We start from the raw sequence: 27,936 nt of genomic DNA on the forward strand, positions 1-27,936 counted from the left end.
GGACAGTGTCCTTGAATGGCATACCATTGCCAGCTTTCTCCTCGACGGTACTCTGGCTTCTCCCTGGTTGGGAGGGGGCTCCCTGGTTGGGAGGGGGCTCGCTGCCAAAAACTCAGTGAGGTCCTTCGCCACCTCAGAGGTATCAGGCATGAGGGGTTGATCTATTACTCCCTCAAGCCCGTTGTCTGCACTGAGTTCACTTAGAGCTGGACTTGGTGGGACTTGTGGCATCGGTGCCACCGGTGACAGCACCGGTACAGTGCCCATCCCGCTCTTCCTGATGCCTAGGGCCTTAGAAGGTGCTGGTCTTCTTTGCGGGGAACGTCCGCGCCCTTCTTTAGGCTTTGCCTTGGGCCGCACCGAGGAGGATGAACAGTGCCGGGGCCTACTTTGGCGCTCTGAGGCCAATGGCTTGCGGTGCTTGGCTGGTACCGGGTCTCTTGACGACTCTGGGGTGCTCTGAACCAAGGAAGCTGGAGCCGACATTGGGCATTCCGAGCCCGGTGGCTGCAGTGCGGTTTCCATCAACAACTGCTTCAAATGAAAGTCTCTCTTTTTCTTTGTTCTTGGCTTAAGTGCCTTGCAAATCTTACACCGCTCCATTTGGTGTGCTTCCCCAGGTAACATAGACAGGAGTTGTGCGGGTCACTAATCGGCATGGGCTTGCGGCACATGGCGCAAGCCTTAAACCCGTGGGCCTGTGGCATGCCCCGTGGCCTGGGGCAGGTGCTGGAAGCCTCCAAGTACCCATTCTACTAAGTGTCCACAACAAGGGAATGCTAACTAACTGATAACAGTGACTCTAAGGCTAAGCGATTGCTTCTCCTATGAGAGCAAGAGGTTGTTCCAATGCCGCCATGGACGGTAAGAAGGAACTGGAGGGGGTTATATATGCACAGCGCAGTGGCGCCACTCAGGGGAAGCCCCACTGGCCCGATGGGAGCCACTAAGGGAAAAATTTCTGATGCTTGTGCACGCAGTGCGCGCACACCTAATGTGGAATGGATGTGAACAAGCACTCGAAGAAGAACCCAATGATCTGTCAGACTCTGATGAGGCTTCTCAGGGAGTGCACCTAAGAACCTCGCATGATGGTTCAAAGCTTCTATAGTGACAACTGAATTCTGGTAAGAATTACCTGGTGAGTAGCTGAACCTACATCCAACATTTAAAGATTTTTGGTTTCTAAAGCAAGCATCAGCAATGTGGCACCTAAAGTTATGTGCCGGATAAGTTGTAACAGTACTTGAAAAGGAATAAAGGATAATTCTTGCTATTCATTTTGCCCAAGTTATGTCTGGGATGGATTTAGAACCTGCAGGAATCTACTTCTTCAGATAAAGAAAACATCTTTTAAGAGCTTGTCTGTTGTTCTATAATGTTAGCTCCATGTCAAATAAATAAATGAAGATATTGGAAAAATTGCATAGGATCTATTTGCTCTTCGGATTTCAATAAAAGAGGAAAAGAAAAAAGAGTGGCAGAGAATGCTTTTGAAAATACAAGGGGGAAAATCCTCAAAGTAAAAAACAAAAATCCAGAAAATCAGATTTCATTTTATTCCTTTTCTGACTCCTTGTTCCTTTAGGAAGATGAGCTGCTGGATTCAGACATTGGCGCTTGATTCAGGACACACTGTTTCCCCTTGATTATTTCTAGATAATGAGAATAAAAAAGTAAAGACAACTCTCTGAATTCAGAAAAACAGAGCAAGAGGAGGTTAGAAATTTATCTGGTAAATATTGCCAGTTATGTAAAACAAAATAAATAGCTATTCCAAACATTCCAGTCCTGGGAGGTGCAATGGAAGTGTAACAGGAATAAATGAAGCAGCTTAACCGCTTCCATGCAGTGTTCCATATCTAATGATACAGTATCTGATTGGACATGCTGTACTGGAGTCGAAATTGCAGGAAGTAGCAAAGGGAGTTAATAGACAATACATTAAATTTTACAAAATATCGGAAGGACAAGTCAGCCTACATATAAATTGCTAAATGTTGTGCTATAGTGGAGAAAGAACAACCTATATCTGCTCAGAGTATGACATCAAGGAGTATTACTAGGCATCTTGAATAGATTCCCCCCACGTCCCAGATAATAACAATCCAGGAGATCAGAGAAGGAGAATTATACCCATACCTATGCTTCTCAGTCTGCAGGACTTAACAGCTTCATATATTAGTTATATTATGAATAATACTGTGTGTGAGTCAACTTTTATTGACAAAGTGCAAATCAGCAGAGGAAAGCAAATCAAAAGAAACAGGTTATAATCGCTGCCATGTTCAGTAGGAACCAGCAACACAGTACAAGGATCATTGCTGTATGGCCCACCAAGAGCTATTATATACATGCAAGACTCCAAAGAAAGGGAGAGGATGCATTTCTGGGAAATGGTCAAGAGCCAAAAATTGATGGGCATCCATTTTCTGGAGCTGAGCACTTGATCACTGTTAGTACTCTATTGACACTCATGGGAACAATATGTTCTGATAATACAAGGCAGTGACATAATAGTGTCCTATACACAAAGGGGAAAGAAGAAGCATCACTTTGTGACTAGAGACTATGACACTCTCTGAGTGGGAAAGACAGTATATGCTTTTCTTCCAAGTAATTCACCTAAAGATCAGTCTCTCAAATCAGAATGGTAGGGGTTTTGCACTCACTTTTCCCAGGCATAGATGATAATGTAAGAAGCAAGGCAGTGGAGAATCTGGCCCTGATTTTCCAAGCAGTCGAGCTGAATAAGGCAACATAGTACCATAGTAATGAAGTCCACATCCATCAGCTTTCCATTGAATAATATCCATTCTGTGAGTCCAAAGAGAGAATTCATGCTTCCAAGGAAACTGCAAAACCATCCTGTGTATTTAGTAGCTATCATATTTTTTTGTCTATTGTTTACAACAATGGGTTTGCAAAGTAGAAGCCTGATTATTTCTGTTTAAGGGAAATTATAGCAAAAACATTTTTTTCTTAGTAGGGGCCAATCCTGCTCCAATCTAAGTCATTGGGAATTTTGTCAGAGTTAGATGTTTGCTTTTGAAAATCTCACTATCTGCAATGCCCATCTGCATTTTTAGATGACTAAATGCCTTTAAAAATCTGACTCTTGTTGTCTCATCCTCAGTGCAATTAACTCAGCAGTTATAATTTAAAAACATGGTTAACTCTAAACATATATAAAACACATACAAATGTAAGTGTTTTCCCATGTTTTATTCTAAGGGGAAAATATAAGATGAACAAGTACTTATGGAGTAATATATGTTCGCACACACTACCAAGAATGCAAAGAATCCTGTGGCACCTTATAGACTAACAGACGTTTTGGAGCATGAGCTTTCGTGGGTGAATACCCACTTCCTCAGATGCATGTAATGGAAATATCCAGGGGCAGGTATATATATGTGTGCTAGCAAGCAAGCTAGAGATAACGAGGTCAGTTCAATCAGGGAGGATGAGGCCCTGTTCTAGCAGTTGAGGTGTGAAAACCAAGAGAGGAGAAACTGGTTCTGTAATTGGCAAGCCATTCACAGTCTTTGTTCAATCCTGAGCTGATGGTGTCAAATTTGCAGATGAACTGAAGCTCAGCAGTTTCTCTTTGAAGTCTGGTCCTGAAGTTTTTTTGCTGCAGGATGGCCACCTTAAGGTCTGCTATAGTGTGGCCAGGGAGGTTGAAGTGCTCTCCTACAGGTTTTTGTATATTGCCATTCCTAATGTCTGATTTGTGTCCATTTATCCTTTTCCGTAGAGACTGTCCAGTTTGGCCGATGTACATAGCAGAGGGGCATTGCTGGCATATGATGGCGTATATTACATTGGTGGATGTGCAGGTGAATGAACCAGTGATGGTGTGGCTGATCTGGTTAGGTCCTGTGATGGTGTCGCTGGTGTAGATATGTGGGCAGAGTTGGCATCGAGGTTTGTTGCATGGATTGGTTCCTGAGCTAGAGTTATTATGGTGTGGTGTGCAGTTACTGGTGAGAATATGTTTCAGGTTGGCAGGTTGTCTGTGGGCAAGGATTGGCCTGCCACCCAAGGCCTGTGAAAGTGTGGGATCATTGTCCAGGATGGGTTGTAGATCCTTGATGATGCGTTGGAGGGGTTTTAGCTGGGGGCTGTATGTGATGGCCAGTGGAGTCCTGTTGGTTTCTCTCTTGGGTTTGTCTTGCAGTAGGAGGCTTCTGGGTACACGTCTATACGTTTATACATTGAATGCTTCCGCCGGCGTGCACAGGCAGAAATCGTGGAACAACAACATCGCTTGCCTCACAACCTAAGCCGTGCAGAACGCAATGCCATCCACAGCCTCAGAAACCACCCTGACATTATCATCAAAGAGGCTGATAAAGGAGGTGCTGTTGTCATCATGAACAGGTCTGACTATCAAAAGGAGGCAGCCAGACAACTCTCCAATACCAAATTCTACAGGCCACTTCCCTCAGATCCCACTGAGGAATACACTAAGAAACTACAGCATCTACTCAGGACACTCCCTACACTAACACCAGAAGAAATCAACATACCCCTAGAGCCCCGACCAGGGTTATTCTATCTACTACCCAAGATCCACAAACCCGGAAATCCTGGACGCCCCATCATCTCGGGCATTGGGACTCTCACTGAAGGACTGTCTGGATATATGGACTCTCTACTCAGACCCTATGCCACCAGCACTCCCAGCTATCTCCGCGACACCACTGATTTCCTGAGGAAACTACAATGCATTGGTGACCTCCCAGAAAACACCATCCTAGCCACCATGGATGTAGAGGCTCTCTACACAAACATCCCACACACAGATGGAATACAAGCTGTCAAGAACACCATCCCTGATGATGCCACAGCACAACCGGCTGCTGAGCTCTGTGCCTTTATACTTACACACAACTATTTCAAATTTGATGACAATATATATCTCCAGATCAGTGGCACTGCTATGGGCACCCGCATGGCCCCACAATATGCCAATATCTTCATGGCCGACCTGGAACAATGCTTCCTCAGCTCTCGTCCACTCACACCCCTTCTCTATCTACGCTACATTGATGACATCTTCATCATCTGGACCCATGGGAAGGAGACTCTGGAAAAATTCCACCATGATTTCAACAGCTTCCACCCCACCATCAACCTCAGCCTGGACCAATCTACACGGGAGGTCCACTTTCTTGACACCACGGTGCAAATAAGTGATGGTCACATTAACACCACCCTATATCGAAAACCCACCGACCGCTATGCCTACCTTCATGCCTCCAGCTTCCATCCCGGGCACATCACACGATCCATTGTCTACAGCCAAGCACTGAGGTACAACCGCATCTGCTCTAACCCCTCAGACAGAGACCAACACCTACAAAATCTCCACCAAGCATTCTCAAAACTACAATACCCGCATGAGGAAATAAGGAAACAGATCAGCAGAGCCAGACGTGTACCCAGAAGCCTCCTACTGCAAGACAAACCCAAGAGAGAAACCAACAGGACTCCACTGGCCATCACATACAGCCCCCAGCTAAAACCCCTCCAACGCATCATCAAGGATCTACAACCCATCCTGGACAATGATCCCACACTTTCACAGGCCTTGGGTGGCAGGCCAATCCTTGCCCACAGACAACCTGCCAACCTGAAACATATTCTCACCAGTAACTGCACACCACACCATAATAACTCTAGCTCAGGAACCAATCCATGCAACAAACCTCGATGCCAACTCTGCCCACATATCTACACCAGCGACACCATCACAGGACCTAACCAGATCAGCCACACCATCACTGGTTCATTCACCTGCACATCCACCAATGTAATATACGCCATCATATGCCAGCAATGCCCCTCTGCTATGTACATCGGCCAAACTGGACAGTCTCTACGGAAAAGGATAAATGGACACAAATCAGACATTAGGAATGGCAATATACAAAAACCTGTAGGAGAGCACTTCAACCTCCCTGGCCACACTATAGCAGACCTTAAGGTGGCCATCCTGCAGCAAAAAAACTTCAGGACCAGACTTCAAAGAGAAACTGCTGAGCTTCAGTTCATCTGCAAATTTGACACCATCAGCTCAGGATTGAACAAAGACTGTGAATGGCTTGCCAATTACAGAACCAGTTTCTCCTCTCTTGGTTTTCACACCTCAACTGCTAGAACAGGGCCTCATCCTCCCTGATTGAACTGACCTCGTTATCTCTAGCTTGCTTGCTAGCACACATATATATACCTGCCCCTGGATATTTCCATTACATGCATCTGAGGAAGTGGGTATTCACCCACGAAAGCTCATGCTCCAAAACGTCTGTTAGTCTATAAGGTGCCACAGGATTCTTTGCTGCTTTGACAGATCCAGACTAACACGGCTACCCTCTGATACTTGACTACCAAGAATATGAAATAAGTTAACTAAAAATGTAGCACATAATTTTAGTCCCAATTATATGTGTGTGTATGTATATATATACACCACATTTTATCCCAGTGTGAGTTTTTAAATCAAAAGGCTGTGTGTACATGCCTTTTCTGGGGAAAAAAATGATGGTAGAAGAGAGGGAACAAATTAATTAAAAAAAGCTGCTAAGTCTCTCTTTTTTATTACTTTTTATATGAATTAGACTGCAAGCTCCTTAGGGGAGGAAATGCATTATTGATTCTTAGCTCACACTAGTGCAAAACAGGAGTAACTACAACAAACTCAATGGAGATAAACTAGTGTCTCAGTCAGATCAGACTCAAACCCAATTCACAATGCCTTGCACATCTAGAATGCTACGTACAAATATTTGATAATAGTAATTCTTCTCTGACATCCCCCTGTTCCAGAGAAATAGTAGAAGCAGGGAGTGTGGCTTGAACAACTGGAGGTTGGGACTCCATGAGAACCTGTGGTCTCAACTTCTTGGCTCCTCAGCCATACAAGCAGAGGCTAACCCCAAGCAGAGAGGTTCTGGATAGAATGAGGGTCATAGGATATTGAGGATGAGCTTTAAACAGCATTAAGTAATTCAATCGTTTTTGCTTATGGATTCTTATAAATATAGCTTCTTAACCACTCTTTTTGTGTGTAGCCCAGTGAAGTCATGGCAGATCGACACTGGAAGGGAAATCCTTGTGTTGTTACATTTTCCCCTTCCCCCGTCTAAATCTACAGGGACAAGGGAGTTTTGCTTCACTCCATAACACACAGCAGAGGCCCAAATTCTAACCCTCTGAATAGGGTTTAAATTGGAAAATGCTGACATTAGCTACTCTGTTAAACAACTTAATGAGGGAGGGAGACAGACCAAGATTAGTGAAAAATTTACACAACAAAGATCATTGTGATGATAGTTTAAAAGCAGCCAATCTAAGTAATTTCTCATTCTTGAATCTGTATTGCTCAAGAAGTTATTGTTCCTCCTATATATGGAATTAGTTCTCTCCAGCTCACTTGGAATTAGTTCTCTCCAGTTTGTAATAAATGGAATTAGTTCTCTCCAGTTTGTAATAAAAAGCACAGATCATTAATATAACCCTTGAAAATAGTTCCTGTTACATTTTGATGTCGTGGCATTTAATGGTTATGCAATAACACCTCTACTGAAGCTGGGTAGATAAAGAAAGCTACGAGTTCCACCTGAACAAATCATGAAGAAGCTCCATGTAGTATAGGTTTGATTCACAGAAGCACCATTTTTTTGACACAAAGATATAGATTCTGTGAGCAACACACAGAAGCAACCATCAATGTATAAATATATACAATACATACAAATGTAAATGTTTTCCCATATTTTCTTTTAAGGGAAAAATATAGGAAGAACAATAACTTCTGGAATAATATATATATTTATTCATTTATTCCTTCTGATACCTCTGGTTGAAATCCACTCTGCATACATAAAGCCCAAGAAATCTAGCTCCGTGAAGGTGAAACAGTCAGGGTGGTAAAATCCACCCCCAAATCAGGGGCAAGATGCATGGTTGCTGCTATTGTAAAAATAATACCCACTGCCTCTCTGCATAATTATATTGGGTGCTGGGGCCAATGTGTCCACATAACCATAGATCTGTGGTCCTGTCCCAGGCTTAGTCCCCAATGTGGCATTCTGTGTTGGGCTATGGAAAGCTAGTGCACTTTTTACATGTTGCTCTGCACCACAGTAAAATTCATCCCATGTGCATGTCAATATACAATTCAGTATCAATGCAAAACTATGACAAGTGTATTAACCCAAGTTCATTCCTCCAAGGAAAGAGAAGAGAGCTGTTAATAGGCCACGTCCAGGAGCAAGTTCTAGATGTTGGTAAGAATCTTTAGGGCTTGTCTACATCAGAAAGTTGCAGCGCTGGTGAGGGAGTTACAGCGCTGCAACTTTGAAGGTGTACACATCTGCAGGGCACCACCAGCGCTGCAACTCCCTGTTTGCAGCGCTGGCCGTACTCCCGTTTTGTCTCGGGTGTAGAGGATCCAGCGCTGGTGATCCAGCGCTGGTAATCCAATGTAGACACTTACCAGCGCTTTTCTTGACCTCCGTGGAAGGAGGAAGCCTCTGGTAATCAAGCTGGTCTCCTTTCCCGGTTTGCTCTCTCGTTCCCGGAACCCCGAGCAAGCAGGTCTCCTTCCCTGCGGTTTGCTGGGTGGCTCCGGGAACGCGAGAGCAAACCGCGGCGAAGCTGGTCTCCTTTCCCGGTTTGCTCTCTCGTTCCCCGAACCCCCGAGCAAGCAGGTCTCCTTCCCTGCGGTTTGCTGGGTGGCTCCGGGAACGCGAGAGCAAACCGCGGCGAAGCTGGTCTCCTTTCCCGGTTTGCTCTCTCGTTCCCAGAACCCCGAGCAAGCAGGTCTCCTTCCCTGCGGTTTGCTGAGTGGCTCCGGGAACGCGAGAGCAAACCGCGGCGAAGCTGGTCTCCTTTCCCGGTTTGCTCTCTCGTTCCCGGAACCCCGAGCAAGCAGGTCTCCTTCCCTGCGGTTTGCTGGGTGGCTCCGGGAACGCGAGAGCAAACCGCGGCGAAGCTGGTCTCCTTTCCCGGTTTGCTCTCTCGTTCCCGGAACCCCGAGCAAGCAGGTCTCCTTCCCTGCGGTTTGCTGAGTGGCTCCGGGAACGCGAGAGCAAACCGCGGCGAAGCTGGTCTCCTTTCCCGGTTTGCTCTCTCGTTCCCGGAACCCCGAGCAAGCAGGTCTCCTTCCCTGCGGTTTGCTGGGTGGCTCCGGGAACGCGAGAGCAAACCGCGGCGAAGCTGGTCTCCTTTCCCGGTTTGCTCTCGCGTTCCCGGAACCCCCCTTGAAGCCGCCCAACAGCGCTGCAGTGTGGCCACATCTAACACCACTTGCAGCGCTGGTTGCTGTAAGTGTGGCCACTCTGCAGCGCTGGCCCTATACAGCTGTACTAATACAGCTGTAACAACCAGCGCTGCAAAATTTTAGATGTAGACATGGCTTTAGAGTCCTGTTTCAGCATCAGCCATTTACAGACTGAGCACAGCACATTAAAAATGAATTAATCTGCCACCAAATAATGCCTATTTGGGTATAAGTTCTCAGAGCTCAAGGTTGTCTCTTGGAACATTCTATAGCAGCATCACTTTACAGTAGTATTGCTTGTGGGAAGTCAGGGTTGGCTGCTTCCCTCCAGTTTCAATTGCTGTTACTTACAGTCTTAAAGAGGAGACATGCCCTTTGGAAATTAATAAAACAGGTTTGACATGATGCACGAAAGGAAAAGTTACACTCTCACACCAAAGCAACTCAGTGTATTCAAGTGAGCTGCATTTGACTCTGGGCTACACATGTAAAGTGATCAACTTTTGGAGCAACTTTGAATAACGAGTTCAGTGTCCACAGCCCTGCTATTCATTCCTTTGTCTATACAGCAGCACTTCACAAGAATCCTGTAACATCTGAGCTGCTGGTCCTTCTGCTGCTACCAGGTAAATTTGAAAGGCTCTGTTGTCTGTATGTGCAAATGCACACAAGACAAATACTGAATACATCTGCAGAGGAAAACTGGCTCTGAAAAAGCTCACTCCCCTTCAGCAGCCACTGTTCTCTTCCTCAAAGTCTGCATTAATGCAGTACTCAGCCATTAACCTGTGAAATGACCCTTCCTCACTCCTGACAAGAGCTGGCTGGCTGTTGACAGGCCACAATTGACCAGATGATAATCTTCTCAGCAGCTTTCCCACTTCTTCTCTTTTCCACATTTCCTGTCTACCCCCAAGTGCCTTTCATGCTCAGCGTCCATGCAAACATGTTCCGTATTACACAGAGGCTATCAGATTGTAATTTCCATCGTCAATGTGCCAGACAGCATTCCATTAAAAAAAAAGAAAAGGTGTTATATATTCTGGGAAGGGGAGATCGAAAGATACACATCTATCTCAACAGGAAACATCAGCAGAAGGACAGATACGAAATGTGGTGTTTTGATGTGTTTTTAAATGTGCTACCTAATTGATATCAGTCTCTTAAGCCTGGTCTACTCACAACGTTCCACTGGTTTAAATTAACTAAAGGTGTGAAGTTAAACCTACGTATTAGTTTAACCAGCACAACTTTGTGTGTGGACATTCATATCATTTTAAATGTAGCTTGTACCAGTTTAGTTTGCCCCTGTAAATTTACCAGTACTGTATAACCTTTTAAAAACTATTTTAAGTGTGTCCACACACAAAGTTGCACTGGATTAATTTAAAAGGTTTACCATCACGCCCTTTGGTAAACAGAGCAACTACTCTTCCTGTTGGTATGCCTACTTCCACCTTTTCATGTTCTCTGTATGTATAAATATTTCCTGTCTGTGTGTTCCATTCTATGCATCCGAAGAAGTGAGCTGTAGCTCACGAAAGCTCATGCTGAAATAAATTTGTTAGTCTCTAAGGTGCCACAAGTACTCCTGTTCCTTCTGGAGATGACAACTGAGCTTAGCTTGGTACCTATTTTAGACCCTCAGCTCGCAAAAGAAGTCACTGTCACTGCAACTACATCTGCTTTACACAAGTGGGTGCAATTAACTATTAAGGTACGTTTTATGGAAACTTTACATGATATGCAGATGCAGCTGCTTACATACAATGCAATACCTTGGAGAATCAAGACCATTACATTTAAACAATGGAGTTGCACCATTGTGAAGGGAGAATGTAATGCTATGAAGAAACACAGGAAATTACGAAATACTGTAGAAGATGAATTATAGGCAGACATTATACCAATACCTAAAGTTAAGATTGCCTGGTACTTTCTATTGTAAGTTCCTGTTTTCAGTTGTTTTTAAATTTGCCAAACTTAACCACTCACACTAAAATGTCCATATTTGTTCTCTGCCCCAGGCAGAATTTTATTTTTAAAGTTTCAGCACGAAAATGGTTCAGTGTTTCTGAGAACAAGATTAGGGGGAAATGGAAGTTTTTCCAATACAAAATAATTTTTCCAATCATTTTATGACAAGCTTACATGCTTCAATGCTTTCGAGCAGGAAATTGGAAATTTGGCAGGGTAAAAGTCCTTGGGCCGTAGGTGCCTTTTGCTGTCACCATGAAAATCTGCCCAGATTTGGCTCAATTGTACTGTATGTCTCTGAAAAGTGTAATTTGCACATGCCCTGTAGAACTTCTTAGAGGACTGTTGCTGAAATTTCCAAACCTTCTATCTGCAATGAACATGCTCCAGCCCAGCAAAGCTCATTAGAACCACCTACATAGTGGGTACAGGCTACACTTTGGATAGCGGGGACACAGCATCAGTAGCAGCAGCAGCTTCCCTTCTAGCGTAGGAAAAGGAGTGTTTGGTTAAGTGCCAGGAGTCTGCTTTTCCACTGACATGTATTAATAATTCTGCTCATTTCACAGCCCTTATTACTTAAAATTTATATCATTAGGGTAACAGGTAGAAAAGTATTAATTGAGAGGTTACATAAGTTACTTCTAGCAAAGCTGAGAATAAAACTCATTTCTTCAAGATGACAATCAAAGGCTCATCTAGTTAGCAGCACTGACATTCAGAAATAATGTGTCAATTTTATGTGCTTGTCTCTGCTGCCTATAAACACTAGTCCAATTTCCTCTCCAGGGCCAAGAACAGAACTGCTGATTCCCACTTCCCAACCTTCCTCTGAAGCTTAGAAAATAGCATGTAAATCACTGACCAAGTATGTGTTGTGTCCCCTTCCGGTGGCCGGCCCACATAGATGAGAACAGAGACTGCTATCAGTTACTCCTTTATTTCCAGTAAGGAGGCGCGAAGAGGTCTGTGCTGTGGATGTAAAGGCCCTGCATTCCAACGTTGCTGATGACCCACAATGGACCCAACAGAGTTCCATATGATGGATTTCTTTCTTTTTGTCATGTTTATCTTTATGGCTAGCAGCATGAATAGTGATGTTTTTGGAGGTCACTGAGCTGCCGTGGTGATAAGGACTCTACTTTCAAAAATAACACATTTCTCTGAAGCTTGTGTGCCTACAGTTGTTACATTTATTGTGATGATTTTAAGAAGTTAGCAAATAAAATGTATCTGGTTTTTTTTTCTTCAGTTTGTTTCCTTCATGTATTTGACTGCACTCTGTCTAGAGAGTTTCACTCTTCCTTCCATTAGGGCTTGTCTGCATGGGTAAATTGATCAGAACAGCTATTCCAGAATAGCTCCCCAGTGGACTCTCCACTCTGGAATAGTGTCCACTTGGGGAGGAATAACTATTGCAGAATAGTTTATTCCACAGTAGCTATTCTGGTTAATTTCCCCATAAAGATAAGCTTTAAGGCCCCAGTCCTTCAAACATCAATGCACATAAAGTATCTCAATGAAGTTAATGGGACTGCTCACATGTGTCAGTACGTGTTTACATGATCATGCCTATAGTCCATTTCTCCTTTTGCTAAAGTCTTGAAGAGACCATTATGAACATCAACAGCACAACAGAAAAATCCTTATGAAATATATTAAAGGGATTAAACAAACAAGGGCACACTATTTAAAAAGAACAAGGAGTACTTGTGGCACCTTAGAGACAAACAAATTTATTTGGGCATAAGCTTTCGTGGGCTAAAACCCACTTCATCAGATGCATGGAGTGGAAAATACAGTAGGAAGAGATATCTATATTTATATCTATATCTATATCTATCTATCTATATCTATATCTATATTAGTGTGTATCTCTCTCTATATATCTATATACAGAGAACATGAAAAGGCATTGCCAAACCAACTCTAACGAGACAAATCAATTAAAGTGGGCTATTATCTACTGTATTTTCCACTCCATGCATCTGATGAAGTGGGTTTTAGCCCACGAAAGCTTATGCTGAAATAAATTTGTTATTCTCTAAGGTGCCACAAGTACTCATTCTTTTTGCTGATACAGACTAACATGGCTACCATTCTGAAATACTATTTAAAGATGATCTCTCTCAGATGCTAGACTTTTTAAGATTAGTAACTTACTAAAAAGTTCACAGTGTCTCTTTAATAAAATAAATGAATGTGAGAGGAAAAGAGACTATAATCTGAGTGTGCAGAAAGAGCCAGGATGGAATTCCCATGCTTCACAGACAGCCCAAATCTTGCTGTGTAATACTTTCTATGATCCCCAAGCCTCACTTCGAATTTTATTGTCCCTCGTCATCTTAATTTTATGGTGCTGGCTCCTCCCCATTGTGAATAAATTTCCAGTGAAATTCTAACTTCATCTCCTCCCCACCCACTTCCTTCTCTGATGCTTTACAATATATCATCAATCGCTATTGATTGTGATTCAGACTTCTCATCCAGACTGACAGAGAAATTATGCAAGCAATTCCCCTTCTTCCAAAACCTCCACATTAGAGCCTTATCATTTCTGTATAGCAGGGTAAAAACAAAGCACATAAAAATAACTCATCAAATGGGTAGAGCTGGTTGTACTAAAAACACAAAGATAAAAATATAAAGTCAAGTATGACAAAAAAAGCTCCTAAAAATTACAAGAAGGCAAGCTGGAATACTCATTCCCAATCATCCTCAGGCAGCAAAGGACACCCATTCGTTGCTAAAGAAAAGGTTGGGAAAAAGCTTTTGGAAAGGGGAGATTTTCCCTTGAAAGGGGCACCTCCTCTCTCTTTTCTCTCTGGTCTTCTGTGAGGCAAATGACTGAAATATACAAGAACACTACTCTGAGGAAGCAGGGAGAGGTGAGGAAAAGCAGAGGAACAGCAAAGTGATGTGTTGGTGGGTCACTTGGCTAACAGCCTGCTATTTTATCCATGTTGCAGACCTCATTTGGATATGTGGTGATTATTTCAATCCCAGAACAACAGTTAAGAAAGGAATAGGCTATTTTGAAAACGTGGTGTCCTGGGCAAATTCCAGCTTAGGCAATTACATTCTGCCTACTTTAATTCCCACTGCAATTTCAACTGGCTCTGGTATTGTGTTCTGTCCTAAATTCTATGTGATGCTGCTGTGCGCTATTAAACAGACAGTTTTTTCTCTCGAGCTGGCTGCATTTCAAGTTAGGTGAATGCCTCTCAAAATACAGCCAAACCCTACCCTCCTTTGTGTTGATGCAATAAGGCATCAATCCTGCACAACTACATTTTCTAAGGGAGTTTTAACATGGACTTCAGAGGGTGCTGGATTGCACCTCTGCTAGAAAAAAGGGTTTGGGGAGCGTCTTCCCCAGACTGAACTAGTATGGCGGATAACTCTCAAAAGATCTCTAAACTGGGTATCCCACATGGCCTGAATGAGGCACGATGTGCTGGATTGTACATGGCCAGGCATCCTATGCTTATGCTGTTATGTGCAGTGCATGGTAAGTGGGGTAGTAAACTTAAGTTGAAGAATCAATGAGGTATACCCCACCATTTGTTTCCCTTGACCACCTATCAGGACTTTCAGACCTGCTGCTAGCAACTTTCCTAGCCTGCCACAATTCCAAGGAGCTGGGGGAGTACATAACTCTTAGCTTGTATTTCAGTTTAAGTTTGTTCAACCACATTTTATCATTTGGGAGAGAAACAGATCCCCTAAAGATCTGCCCTTAAAGTATCTTACAAAAACATTCCATGGCTAATGAAACCCTAAGTCATTAGTTTAGAGTTATGCAGCTCTACTTTTGGTCAGAAGCTTATAGTTCAGCTGCAAGTTTCAGTCATTAGCTTTTGACTGTTACTATGCGGGTGCGCTATCCAACTTGTAGTTAAAGGTTATTTTTAATGGTATAGTAAGAGGAAATCAATAGTATATCCGGATATGTGTGCTTTAGTTGCACAACACAAATAGAAGATTCAGTGGGCCAGATTTTCCACCCTATTAGACAAGTTTCAGAGTGGTAGCTGTGTTAGTCTGTATCAGCAAAAAGAACATGGAGTACCTGTGGCATCTTAGAGACTAACAAATTTATTTAAGCATAAGCTTTTGTGGGCTAAAACCCACTTCATCAGATACATGCAGTGGAAAATACAGTAAGAAGATATATATGTATATACAAAGAACATGAAAAAATGGGTGTTGCCATACCAACTATAAGAAAATAATCAGTTAAGGTGGACTATTGTCAGCAAAAGAAAAAAAAACTTTTGTAGTGATAATCAGGATGGCTCATTTCCAACAACTGACAAGAAGGTGTGAGTAACAGTGGGGGAATAGATCTACTTTGTGTAATGACTCATCCACTCCCAGTCTTTATTCAAGCCTAATTTAATGGTGTCTAGTTTGCTAATTAATTCCAATTCAGCAGTTTCTCATTGGAGTCTGTTTTTGAAGGTTTTTTGTTGTAGTATTGCTACTTTTAGGTCTGTAATTGAGTGACCAGGGAGACTGAAGTGTTCTCCGACTGGTTTTTGAATGTTATAATTCTTGACGTCTGATTTGTGTCCATTTATTCTTTTGCATAGAGACTGTCTGGTTTGGCCAATATATATGGCAGAGGGGTGTTGCTGGCACATGATGGCATATATCTCATTGGTAGATGTGCAGATGAATGAGCCTCTGATAGTGTGGCTGATGTGATTAGGTCCTATGATGGTGTCCCCTGAATAGATATGTGGACAGAGTTGGCAATGGGCTTTGTTGCAAGGGTAGGTTCCTGAGTTACTGTTTTTGTTGTTTGGTGAGTGGTTGCTGGTGAATATTTGCTTAGGTTGGGGGGTTGTCTGAAGCGAGGACTGGCCTGTCTCCCAAGGTCTGTGAGGGTGAAGGATCATTCTTCAGGAGAGGTTGTAGATCCTTGATGATGTACTGGAGAGGTTTTAGTTGAGGGCAAAAGGTGACGGCTAGTGGTGTTCTGTTACTTTCTTTGTTGGGCCTGTCCTGTAGTAGGTGACTTCTGGGTACTCTTCTGGCTCTGTCAATCTGTTTCTTCACTTCAGCAGGTGGGTATTCTAGCTGTAAGAACACTTAATAGAGATCTTGTAGGTGTTTGTCTGTCTGAGGGGTTGGAGCAAATGTGGTGGTATCTTAGAGTTTGGCTGTAGACAACAGATCGTGTGGTGTGGTCTGAATGAAAGCTGGAGGCATGTAGGTAAGTATAGTGGTCAGTAGGTTTCTGGTATAGGGTGCTGTTTATGTGATCATCACTTATTAGCACTGTAGTGTCTTGTATGGACTGGTCCAGGCTGAGGTTGATGGTGGGATGGAAATTGTTGACATCATGGTGGAATTCCTCAAGGGCTTCTTTTCCATGGGTCCAGATGATGAAGATGTCATCAATGTAGTGCAAGTAGAGTAGGGGCATTAGGGGACGAGAGCTGAGGAAACATTGTTCTAAGTCAGCCATAAAAATGTTGGCATACTGTGGGGCCATGCGGGTACCCATAGCAGTGCCGCTGACTTGAAGGTATACATTGTCCCCAAATGTGAAATAGTTGTGAGTGAGGACAAAGTCACAAAGTTCAGCCACCAGGTTTGCTGTGACATTATTGGGGATGCTGTTCCTGATGGCTTGCAGTCCATCTTTGTGTGGAATGTTGGTGTAGAGAGCTTTTACATCCATAGTGGCCAGCATGGTGTTTTCTGGAAGATCACCAATGGATTGTAGTTTCCTCAGGAAGTCAGTGGTGTCTCAAAGATAGCTAGGAGTGCTGGTGGCATAGGGCCTGAGGAGAGAGTCTACATAACCAGACAATCCTGCTGTCAGGGTGCCAATGCCTGAGATGATGGGGCATTCAGGATTTCCAGGTTTATGGATCTTGGATAGCAGACAGAATACCCGTGCTTGAGGTTCTAGGGGTGTGTCTTTGCAGATTTGTTCTTGTGCTTTTTCAGGGAGTTTCTTGAGTGGATGGCGTAGTTGCTTTTGGTAACCCTCAGTGGGATCAGCGGGTAATGGCTTGTAGAATGTGGTGTTTGAGAGCTGCCTAGCAGCCTCTCATTCATATTCTGACCTATTTATGATGACAACAGCACCTCCTTTGTCAGCCTTTTTGATTATGATGTAAGAGTTGTTCCTGAGGCTGTGGAATTACACAGGCACAAAACAGATGCAATAGAATGAAGAATCATAATCACTCTCTTTAGCTTCCTCTAAGATAAGGTCTGCTATAAGGAGAAATCCCAAAGAAATGCATTTTCTTACTCAAGTTCCCACCCAGTTGTCCTGTTACATAAAACAAAAATAGTCTTATTGCAGATGTGGTCTTCCCAACTTAAATGAATAGTTATAAAATACAGATAAGTTTTGGGATGGAAAACCCATTCCTTCCAGAAAAAAAAAATCTGTCTTCCTTAAATAAGAGGTCTTTACCACAACCCTCACAAACCCAGGTCAATACAAGGGTTCATCTTCCCTCTACTATATTGTAGCACCATGGACCAGCTGGGACTTAGAATCTAAAGGGATGATCTGACTCATCATCATCATCATCAATAATTCATATATAAAAAAGAGAAGTAGTGGCACAGAACTTCAGAATAGTATTTTATCTGTGAGTCCACTTTTTGGGTAACTTAAATAATTAGAACTCTGGAGACAGCTTTTATTAAACTTTCTTGGGTAAATACAGGAAAAGTGAATCATGAGGATATGTTTTAACAAAGTCTGAAAGGAAAGGTTGCTGCTCCTCACGGCGCATCTATTATTCAAGTGAGTTATACTGCTCAGTAACCAACACCAAGGTATTGAAAGGGATTTCTCTCCCCCACTCTTCCCCGCACTACTGTAAACAAATGGAAATTTGTTTTCTTTTCACTCTCTCCCCTCTTCCCCCCAGAAATTTGTTAACTTCAATGACTTTTTGATTTTAGAAACAGAACCATTCAAGCCAACTCTGAACTTTGGAGAGGATTATGTAATGTAGAAAACAGACCCTTTAGACATAGGTTCAACCCTGTTTTAGAACAGAAGTCAAATTTCTCTAATGGCCATATACTAGCAAATACACTACATAGTCTGATGTGATTATTAATAGTCATGCTTTGTGTTTCTATAGGATGTTCCTTCCAAGGATCTCAAAACACTCTACAAATGTTAATTAAGCCTCTCAACTCTCCTGTAAGGCATACAAAGATTATATAAAGATTACTACTGAAATGCAGCCATCTAATGAATAGACACAACAGCTGGGTAATGGTGCACAGCAACTCCACATAATTGTTTAGGGCAGGTAGTTAGGAAGAATACTCTTGAAATGAAATTGCAAGGGGAATCTAGTTAAACATAACATGATTATCCAAGCTGGACTTTAGACAAGGTTTAGCTCCTTTACTCTTGCAAACAGTACAATTAACAACAGTTGTTAATTACAACAAATGGTCAGATCATTGATTTAATATCTAATCTGAAAGATAACATTATCTCCAGAGTAATAGTGTCTCTTACCACTCTGATGGGGAACTAGATCAGCATTAACTCTGAGGCTAGCTGCTAAATTACCAATACTGCTCCTTGTAAAATATACTTGTTCTATGGAGATCTAGCCATATACTGCCTGAAACTGCTTAGTTACTAACCTCTGCTAAAAATCACAGCACAAAATCAGTATACCAGCTATGGGTCCATAAGAGAGGCCCAAGACTAGATAGTAGCAGTGTTGTAAATCAGGATTGGGCTCCAGTGGAAAAGCTTTCATAGCACTTGGCTGCCTGTTAACAGGTTTGCCAATATTTTTTGGGCCCTCACTTTCATAAACAAAAAATCCAGACATAAATTTACATGACGACAACAACAACAAAATCTGCAGTTTCCTAATAGTACCTCACAGCCATCAACTAAACTTGCAGAGAAACTGCATGAGATGCTGAGTACCTAAACTCACATTGACTTCAGCTGGAATTGATGAAACTCTGTCCCACTGTAGGTTTGGTCTGCATGTGTCTACCAGTACACATACCATCAATTAGTTTTCCTTTCTAAACTGTTATGTTCTCTTAAAGGGAACATGTTTGGTGTTACCAAAGCTCCATTTTGTCTTGCACCGAGAAGGGAATTTTCTTAGGGCTGATTTTTGGAGCGAGCAATCAAACAAATTCAAATTCTCTGTGTTAGATTGCATTAAGTTCTTCAGGGTTCCATATCTGAATGATGATAGGATAAAGTCAATATACCCTTTTATTTCACTGAAATCACTTTCTGGCCATCCAGGATGCATTAGAAGCTATTCTGCCTGTCAGATATCTAATATCCATTCTGATTAAATGACTTAACACATAGATTCTGTTGTCCACTACAAAGCAACATCCATAAACCGTCAGAAAATGAAATGCCTTTTGGCATTTTATTTGGAAAATGTGTTAATTTGACAAAGGAAGAAAAATGGCAATGATTTGGAATGGGTATATTGGTCTTCTGCTAGAAAAAATATTCTCATTATTTTGGACCAAGTAGAAGCAAAAAACTCACTGTGACTTATTAACTCTCTCTCCACCTTTGCAACTAAAACTTTGTAGATACTATGAACTCTAGCATTAGAAAGCCAAAGCAATTTTTTTACCTTTTATGATTTTAGACCAGCAAAGATTCCGGACCTCAAGCATTTTTATATCATGACTTTTACAGTCAATATGCAAACACATTCTTGTAAAAAATAGAAATTTGTTCATTTAAGAAAGTATATATAAAGAGTTATTAAAATAAAATGTGTTAATTTAATTAAATATAAAGCTGCAAAACTGTGAACTGTATTCCAACAGAGCAACTATGTATCTCCTAATCAGAAATTATGTGCCTTATTTTCTTCTTTCTTATATGGAGCAGATCAGAAGTCTTGCCTTTTAAAAAGATGGGTTACTAAGATCTGAAATATCAAAGGAAAATCTCAGCCTGAAACAGAGAAATGCCTTTTTTTGTGTGTGGTCCAAAATGAAAACTTGTTTTAATGTTGCTAACGTTTGTTTTCATTTCTTTAATTTCTGAGTTTACCCAACGGTATGGGGCTGTAACCCAGTAAGTCTGTTTGCATTTTATCCAGTGAGTTCTGATGGCTACGTGATACAGTTGTTTTAAAATGATGTTTACAGGTGACAGCTAAATAACAGACATAAAATGAACCAGCAGCACTCAGCATTAAATCAAAACAAGATGACTTGCATAGCAAGAATGACTTCATTCACAGCTGACTGCTGTCTTTAGCTGTGCAAAGAGAAGTTCTAGCATAGACCTATACCATTTACAAGCTTCACAATTCTCTGCCAAGTTGTAGAGACCAAAGTAAACTTCTGGCAGGACTCCTACATACCATAGTAGTTAAAGACACTTTCGTCCCACTGTGGTTTTGACTAAAAAGTTCAAGAAATTGATTTAAGTTTTTTTTTCCTTCCCCTCACGTTCTCTACACTTACTTGAGAACTTTATTTTTAAACATCATTTCAAAATACGTCATTCAAGTTTATCTACTGTCTTTTCACAAACCCCAATTTATGCTTGCTCATAATTTTATATTCCTAATAAGCCTCATTACTGATTAAAAGAGAAAAGTTAGCAAACAGTACCAGTACCCTGAAGTTTCCCAGCTGTGTCCTAGCAAAGCTCCACTAAGACACCTGCTTAGTTTTGCAACATTTCTTTTTATTCCTTCTTATCACTCCACCCCCATAATTATATTGCTTTCTAAAATAAATTTGCTTAGCCTGCTGATGTGTACTTGTATGTCCCACTATCCTTTTTAATTGGAACATTATAATGCACTATTGAGTGTTGGAGCAGTGTTCGAGCAGGAACTGAGAGTCAGGAGATTTGGGTTCTATATCTACTTCTATTTATGGTCATGGGCAAGTCAGTAAGACCTACATTTTCAAAAGTGACCACTGATTTTGGGTGCCTTCATTTTTGCATGACCAATCTGAGACACCTGGCACCTGATTATCAGATATATTGAGCAACCAGAATCCCAACTGAAAGTCAGTCGGGCCAGATTTTTAAAGGTATTTAGGCACCTAAAGATAGGAACCTAGTGGGATTTTCAAAAATGCATAGGTGCCTAACACCCACTGAGAATGGCACCAACACACTTTTGAAAATCCCACCAGGTGTCTCTCTGCATTTTTAGGCACCTAAATAGCTTTAAAAATCTGGCCCTGAGTACTAAGGGCACTCAGCACCTCTGAAAATTAAGCCAGAGATTCCTGATGTTGGGAACCTAAACTTTACAGACACTTCTTACAATTTAGGCCTTGACCTTTTGGTACCTGAATTTTTCATCTCTAAAATGAGGATGATAATAGGCCTCTGTGTACAGCACTTTAAGAACCTCAACTGAAAAGTGCTGTAGTCCATTTCAAAAGAGCAAGACTCTTTGCAGTCTATTTTGCTGCTTCTTTTTTTTTCTGTTTTATTTAACAAATGTCCTAGAAGCATCTCCTAACAGATTCAATTTGATCATTAGCATTTTTCTTGTTGACACGTGGTCTGTGATCTTGGGTTTGCTGCTTGCTTCACCAAGTTAGCATAGCAGCAATTTTTACATAGCTTGTTCCTGATGAGTCTTTTTGTTTAACATTACAGTAAACCACATCTGCAGGATATTTACAGATTTCAAAGCAACATGGTTTTATTGGCAATTACTATCTAATTGCACTTCTGTTTTAGAGGATTTTTCTAGTAAAGAAAAGACAGACATTCAGTACAGTGAGCAACAGTATGAAAAAAGGATAACAAATGTGCAGATGGTATAGGATGGTATAGGGAGAAGAAAATAGTTCATGCATCTACTTGTGTCTAGAAAATAATGTTTGGAGTATGTAAACAACAGCAAATGAAAGAACCTGAATTAGAACATATGCTAAAATTACAACCCCACAAAAAATAGTTAATTATAATTTATTAGATGTGCTATTCTAATCAATTTCAGTATAATAGATTTCTGTGTGAGATGAATTTTCCAGTTATTTACAACCTCCTATATCACTGTTTTAATAGCCAAATCCCTGATTAGTTCTCATCCAAATCTTACTATAATATCTTTATAAAAAAAACATAATGTGTATATATTATATATATATATCTCTTAAATAACACAGCTAGTAAGCTTTAAGCCAGGGGTTGGCAACCTTTCAGAAGTGGTGTGCCGAGTCTTCATTTATTCACTCTGACGTAAGGTTTCGCGTGCCAGTCTTTCTATAAGTCTATAATATATAACTAAACTATTGTTGTATGTAAAGTAAATAAGGTTTTTAAAATGTTTAAGATGCTTCATTTAAAAATAAATTAAAATGCAGAGCCCCCTGGACCGGTGGCCAAGAGGTGGGCAGTGTGAGTGCCACTGAAAATTAGCTCGCGTGCCACCTTCGGCACACATGCCATAAGTTGCCTACCCCTGCTTTAAGCGGTACATTCATGCTAGAGAAAATATTATTGTAGCAGATGATCTTGTATGCATTCACTTTCAATTGTTTTTCCATACATTTTCTTGAAATTTTTGCAAAATATTTGTTTGAAGAAGCATTTCTTCCCAAACCCAGAGGGGCTGGGGGCATTGAGGAGACAACAGACAAGTGGGCAAATCCCAAAGCACAGCACTCAGCTTGATTAGCCAAACTGGGCACTTGGCAGAATCCGCCCACCCTTGCCATGTAAGTTATTGCCACCTAAAGACTGGAAGAGACACTGCAGCTCCTTGTGTCATTCCCCTCTAGACACTAGGAAGATCCAAGTGGCCTAGCTGCACCACTTCCCTTGCCACCAGTATCTCAGCCATACTACACAAGGAGTCCCTGAAGGCAGAGCTCTCTGCTGCACAGGGTATGCACAAACCCTGCACAGTCCACCACCATTTTGCTGCAGGAGCAGGATTTGTCCATGTAAGTTACTGGATGTTTCACCACTGACTCTAATCAAGAACGGATCCTCAATGTCCTTCTGGAGAGAACCCTCTGATCATAATGGTTGCAGCACTGACTGGTTTCAGACAAAAACTAATCATGGATGGCTTCTGTAACACAAACCCTGTAGGGCTGAGAGGGGAGAAGAATAGCCTAAAACACTGGAGTGGTGAGAAGGAAAAGGCTTCACCCCTCATAGCTTCTCGAATGCAAATCTATCTTTCAGACAAGTAACATTACAATACTTTCCATGTATATATAATGTAGGAACAATCCTGCAGTGGCAGGGAGACTAGATAATTGCTTCTAATGTCTATGATTCTATAAAAAGGTTTATACTTCCCTGTGTGAAGCGCCATGTTTAACAGATGAGCAGCAAAGAATCCTGTAGCACCTTATAGACTAACATACATTTTGGAGCATGAGCTTTCGTGGGTGAATACCCACTTCGTCAAATGCAAGAGGTTAGACTTGCATCTGACAAAGTGGGTATTCACCCACGAAAGCTCATGCTCCAAAACATGTGTTAGTCTATAAGGTGCCACAGGATTCTTTGCTGCTTTTACAGATCCAGACTAACATGGCTACCCCTCTGATATTTAACAGATGAGTAACTCTGCCAGGGGCCCCAATGATAGTGCTGGGCCCCTCCAGGTGCCCCAGGAATGGGACCAAGAGCCTCCCAGAGAGATTCTTGGACCATTAAAAATAACTGCTGAATAACATTGAAAAAGAAGTTGATCTCCAAAGGAAAAAACTATCTTTCAGACAGAAATATCTAACCATCAGCAGCAAAGGACGTACAATTACAATCAGAATGAATTACCGTTCATGTATTTGTTAGTTAGTTTTAAATTGCCTCTAGTAAAATCACACACATATAAAACTCCATTAACTTTGAATTAAAGTTGCTCAAGTGTATTTTCTCACAACACCACAAAAACTAAGTGCAAGGAAATCATAAGCTAAGGCAAAGTCCACACAAAACAAAGTACCAGACTCCAACAATTTGCTTAGAAAATTCTGAAAAAAGGTTAGACTTGCCAAAAAACAAATTCAAAATGTGTTCATTTTTAAATGCTTAGAACTCTAATTAATGGATTTACTTATAAATTCTCAGATAAGTGCACCCATCTACTCACAGAGTGAGTGCTCTACAGTGTGTGAGGAGACACCCTATATTATATATATATAAAACAGAGTTAAATGCAAATCTCAGTGCTTTATGGAGACATTCGGGTGCATCCCTACTACACTGGCAGATTTGGTATGTTCTGCTTGAGGCATTGCATTTAAAATGTCAAACATGCCATAGTGAACAGGCCTTACTTGTTTTCATTGCTGGCATCATACCGAGGCATGGGGTCAATATCGTTGCTATTGACATCATAGCTGGCGTTCGAATCCTGTAACCAACAGAAAAAAGAGAGAGAGAACCAGTTTCTCATTAATTAGCCATTGACTCATGTGGCCCACATACATTCTTCAGCAGGTTTCTACAAGAGAGTAATTGGGTTAACTAACATTCCTGAGGTTTTGTGATGTTTTAGGAAAGGATCATATGGTCAATAATTAGAGGATTTACATTTTTAAAATTTTGTTTTGGAAAGGGTGGAGGATAACAAATACATTAGACACAAGTATTTTTGAACAATCATTATAAAATAGGAAGAGCTGTTTGTCACATATGTAAATTTATTACATAAAACCCTGTACTCCTCCTCTGAGACATCTGTATATAACACCTGAAAAAGAGACTATGTTTGCATTAAATGTATCTAGGTTCAATAACAATTGGATATAGTTTAAGAAAAGAAAAATTCCCAAAATGTTAGGAAGCAGAAATCCTTTATATTCCTTTAAGAAAATATTCCTACATAGTGTTGACATACATAACACAAACTATACACTCTGGAAAAGAATATACCTTCTCTTTTCAGGGAGCATAACTATTTGTAAAGTATGTGAAATGTGTGTTTTTGCCATATTTTCCGCATTTACCACGATTCTTCCTGTTGAAAATAGTTTATAGTGCAAACAATTGCTTGTTTTTGTGGCTTCTGTTAACTGATGTGGTAGCACGTGGTGTGTTGACATGGCAAGTGGTTCCTTTTAATCTCTTCTTTGTTCAAAACCAGTTACCACATCCACCTCAAATTTTCCTGTTTGTAGCCACATAGAAGGCATTTGTCATCAAACCAGTGAATTGCCCTGGAGAAATTCCTCACTGGCAGGGGAGAAAGTAGGGGAGGTAGTAAATAGCTGCATTTACATTCACTGGAAGGATAGGACTGGGATAAACTTAATGACATCTGATACAATCTCAGCTGTTCTATGAGGGAGGAAAGTTGTACCTGACTTGTTTAAATAACCTATGATGTGGGAATTAACATGAAAGATGTAGTGCACGTGAAGATCAGATGAATCTTAAATTGACAAAGCTATATCCTGTCATTGATTTTTAGGCAGAACTTCCTGTTTTCAAAAGGGAGTTCATATACAGGATGGATGGCAGGATTTGGCCTTAACTGTAGCTAATTCAAAATCAATGGCTTTAGAACTGCAGACTCATCTCTTAACTTTTTGGACTGGATGTTAATGACAGAGTCATGTCTATGGCCTTGGCTACACTTGCGAGTTACAGCGCAATAAAGCAGCCCCGGGCACCCTAGCTCGCTCTCCGTCCACACTGGCAAAGCATGTAGAACGCTCTGACTCCACAGCTAGAGTGCTGCTGTACTCCACCTTGGTGAGTGGAATAATGTTTGCTGCGCCCCCGCTGGAGCACCGCGGCACCAGTGTGAACGAGTTTGTTGCGTTACTGTACTATGATCAGCATCCAGAAACATCCCATAATCCCCTTAAGTCAAGTGACCGCTCTTGTCATTGTTGTGAAATCAGCTGCAGGAATGCAGAAATGCCCTTTCAAAGCTCTGCTACAAGAAGCTGGCTGCTTATCAGCTTGGAGAAAAAGCAAATATTTACTGTTTGCTTTGACTGAGTGGGGGGGGGGGGGGCTGAACTTACAAGACAGGATGCTGGCACACTCTCAGCACCCCAAAAACCCACCCTCTCTCCCCCCACATACACACAACATACTCCCTGTCACATTCCACCCCATTTGAAAAGCACGTTGCAGTCACTTGCATGCTGGGATAGCTGCCCATAATGCACTGCTCCCAGAGGTGCTGCAAATGCCGCAAATGTGGCCATGCCAGTGTGGACAGACGGCAGCACTTTCCCTATTGCACTCTACAAAGGCGGGTTTAACTCACAGCGCTCTACATCTGCAAGTGTAGCCATGCCCTATGTCTTGAATGCTCTGTCAGGACGAAATTCACCTCTACAGCTAGAACACATGAGAATTTCATCCCAAATGCACTCATTTGTTTTCTTCACTGCATTCATGTACAGGATGCACATTCCATTTCATAAAAACAACAAGACACCCAAGGTCGTGCACTTCTGCATCATGACTATGCTTGTCGCCTAGAATAATCACCCTAGCAATGCACTGCCCTGAGATTCTAAATAGCTTGAAAGGACAATTTCAGCTTTGATAAGACAAAAAGTTTACCTACCAAGAGAGAAGCCTCTCTGTACATTAAGCAAATATTCCTATTTATTTTAAATCAATTGTTTAAATGTGACAAACACAAGCAGACAGAAAACCTATAAGGCCATAGGAAACTTACAATAAACAAAGGGCATAGTTCCCCTCTCATTTAGAGTAGTGTAAATTGGGGCTAACGTCATTGGAATCAACAGAGCTATACTGACGAGACCTCAAAGTGTTGCAGATGAGTGCAAGTCACATATCTTTTTTTCCTTACATTTTTTCTAGCCATAGGATGGATAGCTTGAACTTCAATAAATACTCAGGAGGATATAATTAAGTTAAGGCCTTCAAAAATGGGCTGTTATCTCTCTAGATAAATATTTTTGGCCTACCAATGTTTATACTCTCCCTTTAGCTATATACTCTTGAAATTAACAGATGTGTAGCATATTCAAAAGCTCTGAGAGTGATGGTGGTGGGAGGACCACAGGTCAAAGTGTTTAGATATGGGGTGAAAAATTATGAGCTCATTGAATTCAACCCCCTCCTTATATTCCATAAGGATACAGATTCCTTATGGAAGACATATCAGATATTAAACTGACATTATACAAGATATTATCTTACAGATTATTTCCATATGAAAAAATATAACTTTTTGTAATTTCCTTCCTTGCTGTTATAGAAAATCTTTCTTTCGTTCTTTCTCTCTTGCTCCATCAACCAGAACAACACAGTCAACTTTCTACAAGCAGCAATCTTAATTCTGAATAATAAAACAGCATTCTGAACTACTACAAAGACTCACATAATTCTGCATCAAGTCTGGGTGGGTTCTCTCAATGCCATCATCCAGGATGGTGATCACGATATTCTTTCCGGTGTAGCCTCTCTTCCAAGCACCTACTATGTTCATATCTGACTGACAGTGATGGGTGTTATCACTGCAGTGCTAAAGAGAGAAGAGGCGATAAATGCATTGGATGTTGGAGATAATTGAACAGTGGGGGGAAGGAGGGTTGGGATTATTAGCTTATTCATTATCATAACCAATTAAATTATCAGCAGATGACTGTATTGATTTGAATAGCAGATACGGAAGATCAGTGTCTTCATCAACAAATACCAGGAAAATTTAAAAGAAACGCTAAAT

At 41.4% G+C, this 27,936-nt stretch overlaps 1 protein-coding gene across 3 annotated transcripts in view; it reads right to left on the reverse strand.

The window, feature by feature from the left end:
- PCSK5 (proprotein convertase subtilisin/kexin type 5) overlaps positions 1-27,936 on the reverse strand; it is a 302,119-nt gene that overhangs the window by 184,255 nt on the left and 89,928 nt on the right. For all 3 annotated transcript variants that reach the window (XM_030566779.1, XM_030566778.1, XM_030566780.1), the window contains exons 4-5: positions 27,592-27,735; positions 24,554-24,630 (exon numbers count right to left, since the gene is read on the reverse strand). In XM_030566779.1, the coding sequence (XP_030422639.1) occupies positions 24,554-24,630; positions 27,592-27,735 (221 nt within the window). The remainder of the gene's footprint in view (positions 1-24,553; positions 24,631-27,591; positions 27,736-27,936) is intronic.

This window comes from Gopherus evgoodei, chromosome 6 (genome assembly GCF_007399415.2).
Source record: "Gopherus evgoodei ecotype Sinaloan lineage chromosome 6, rGopEvg1_v1.p, whole genome shotgun sequence".
Classification (NCBI taxonomy): Eukaryota; Metazoa; Chordata; order Testudines; family Testudinidae; genus Gopherus; species Gopherus evgoodei.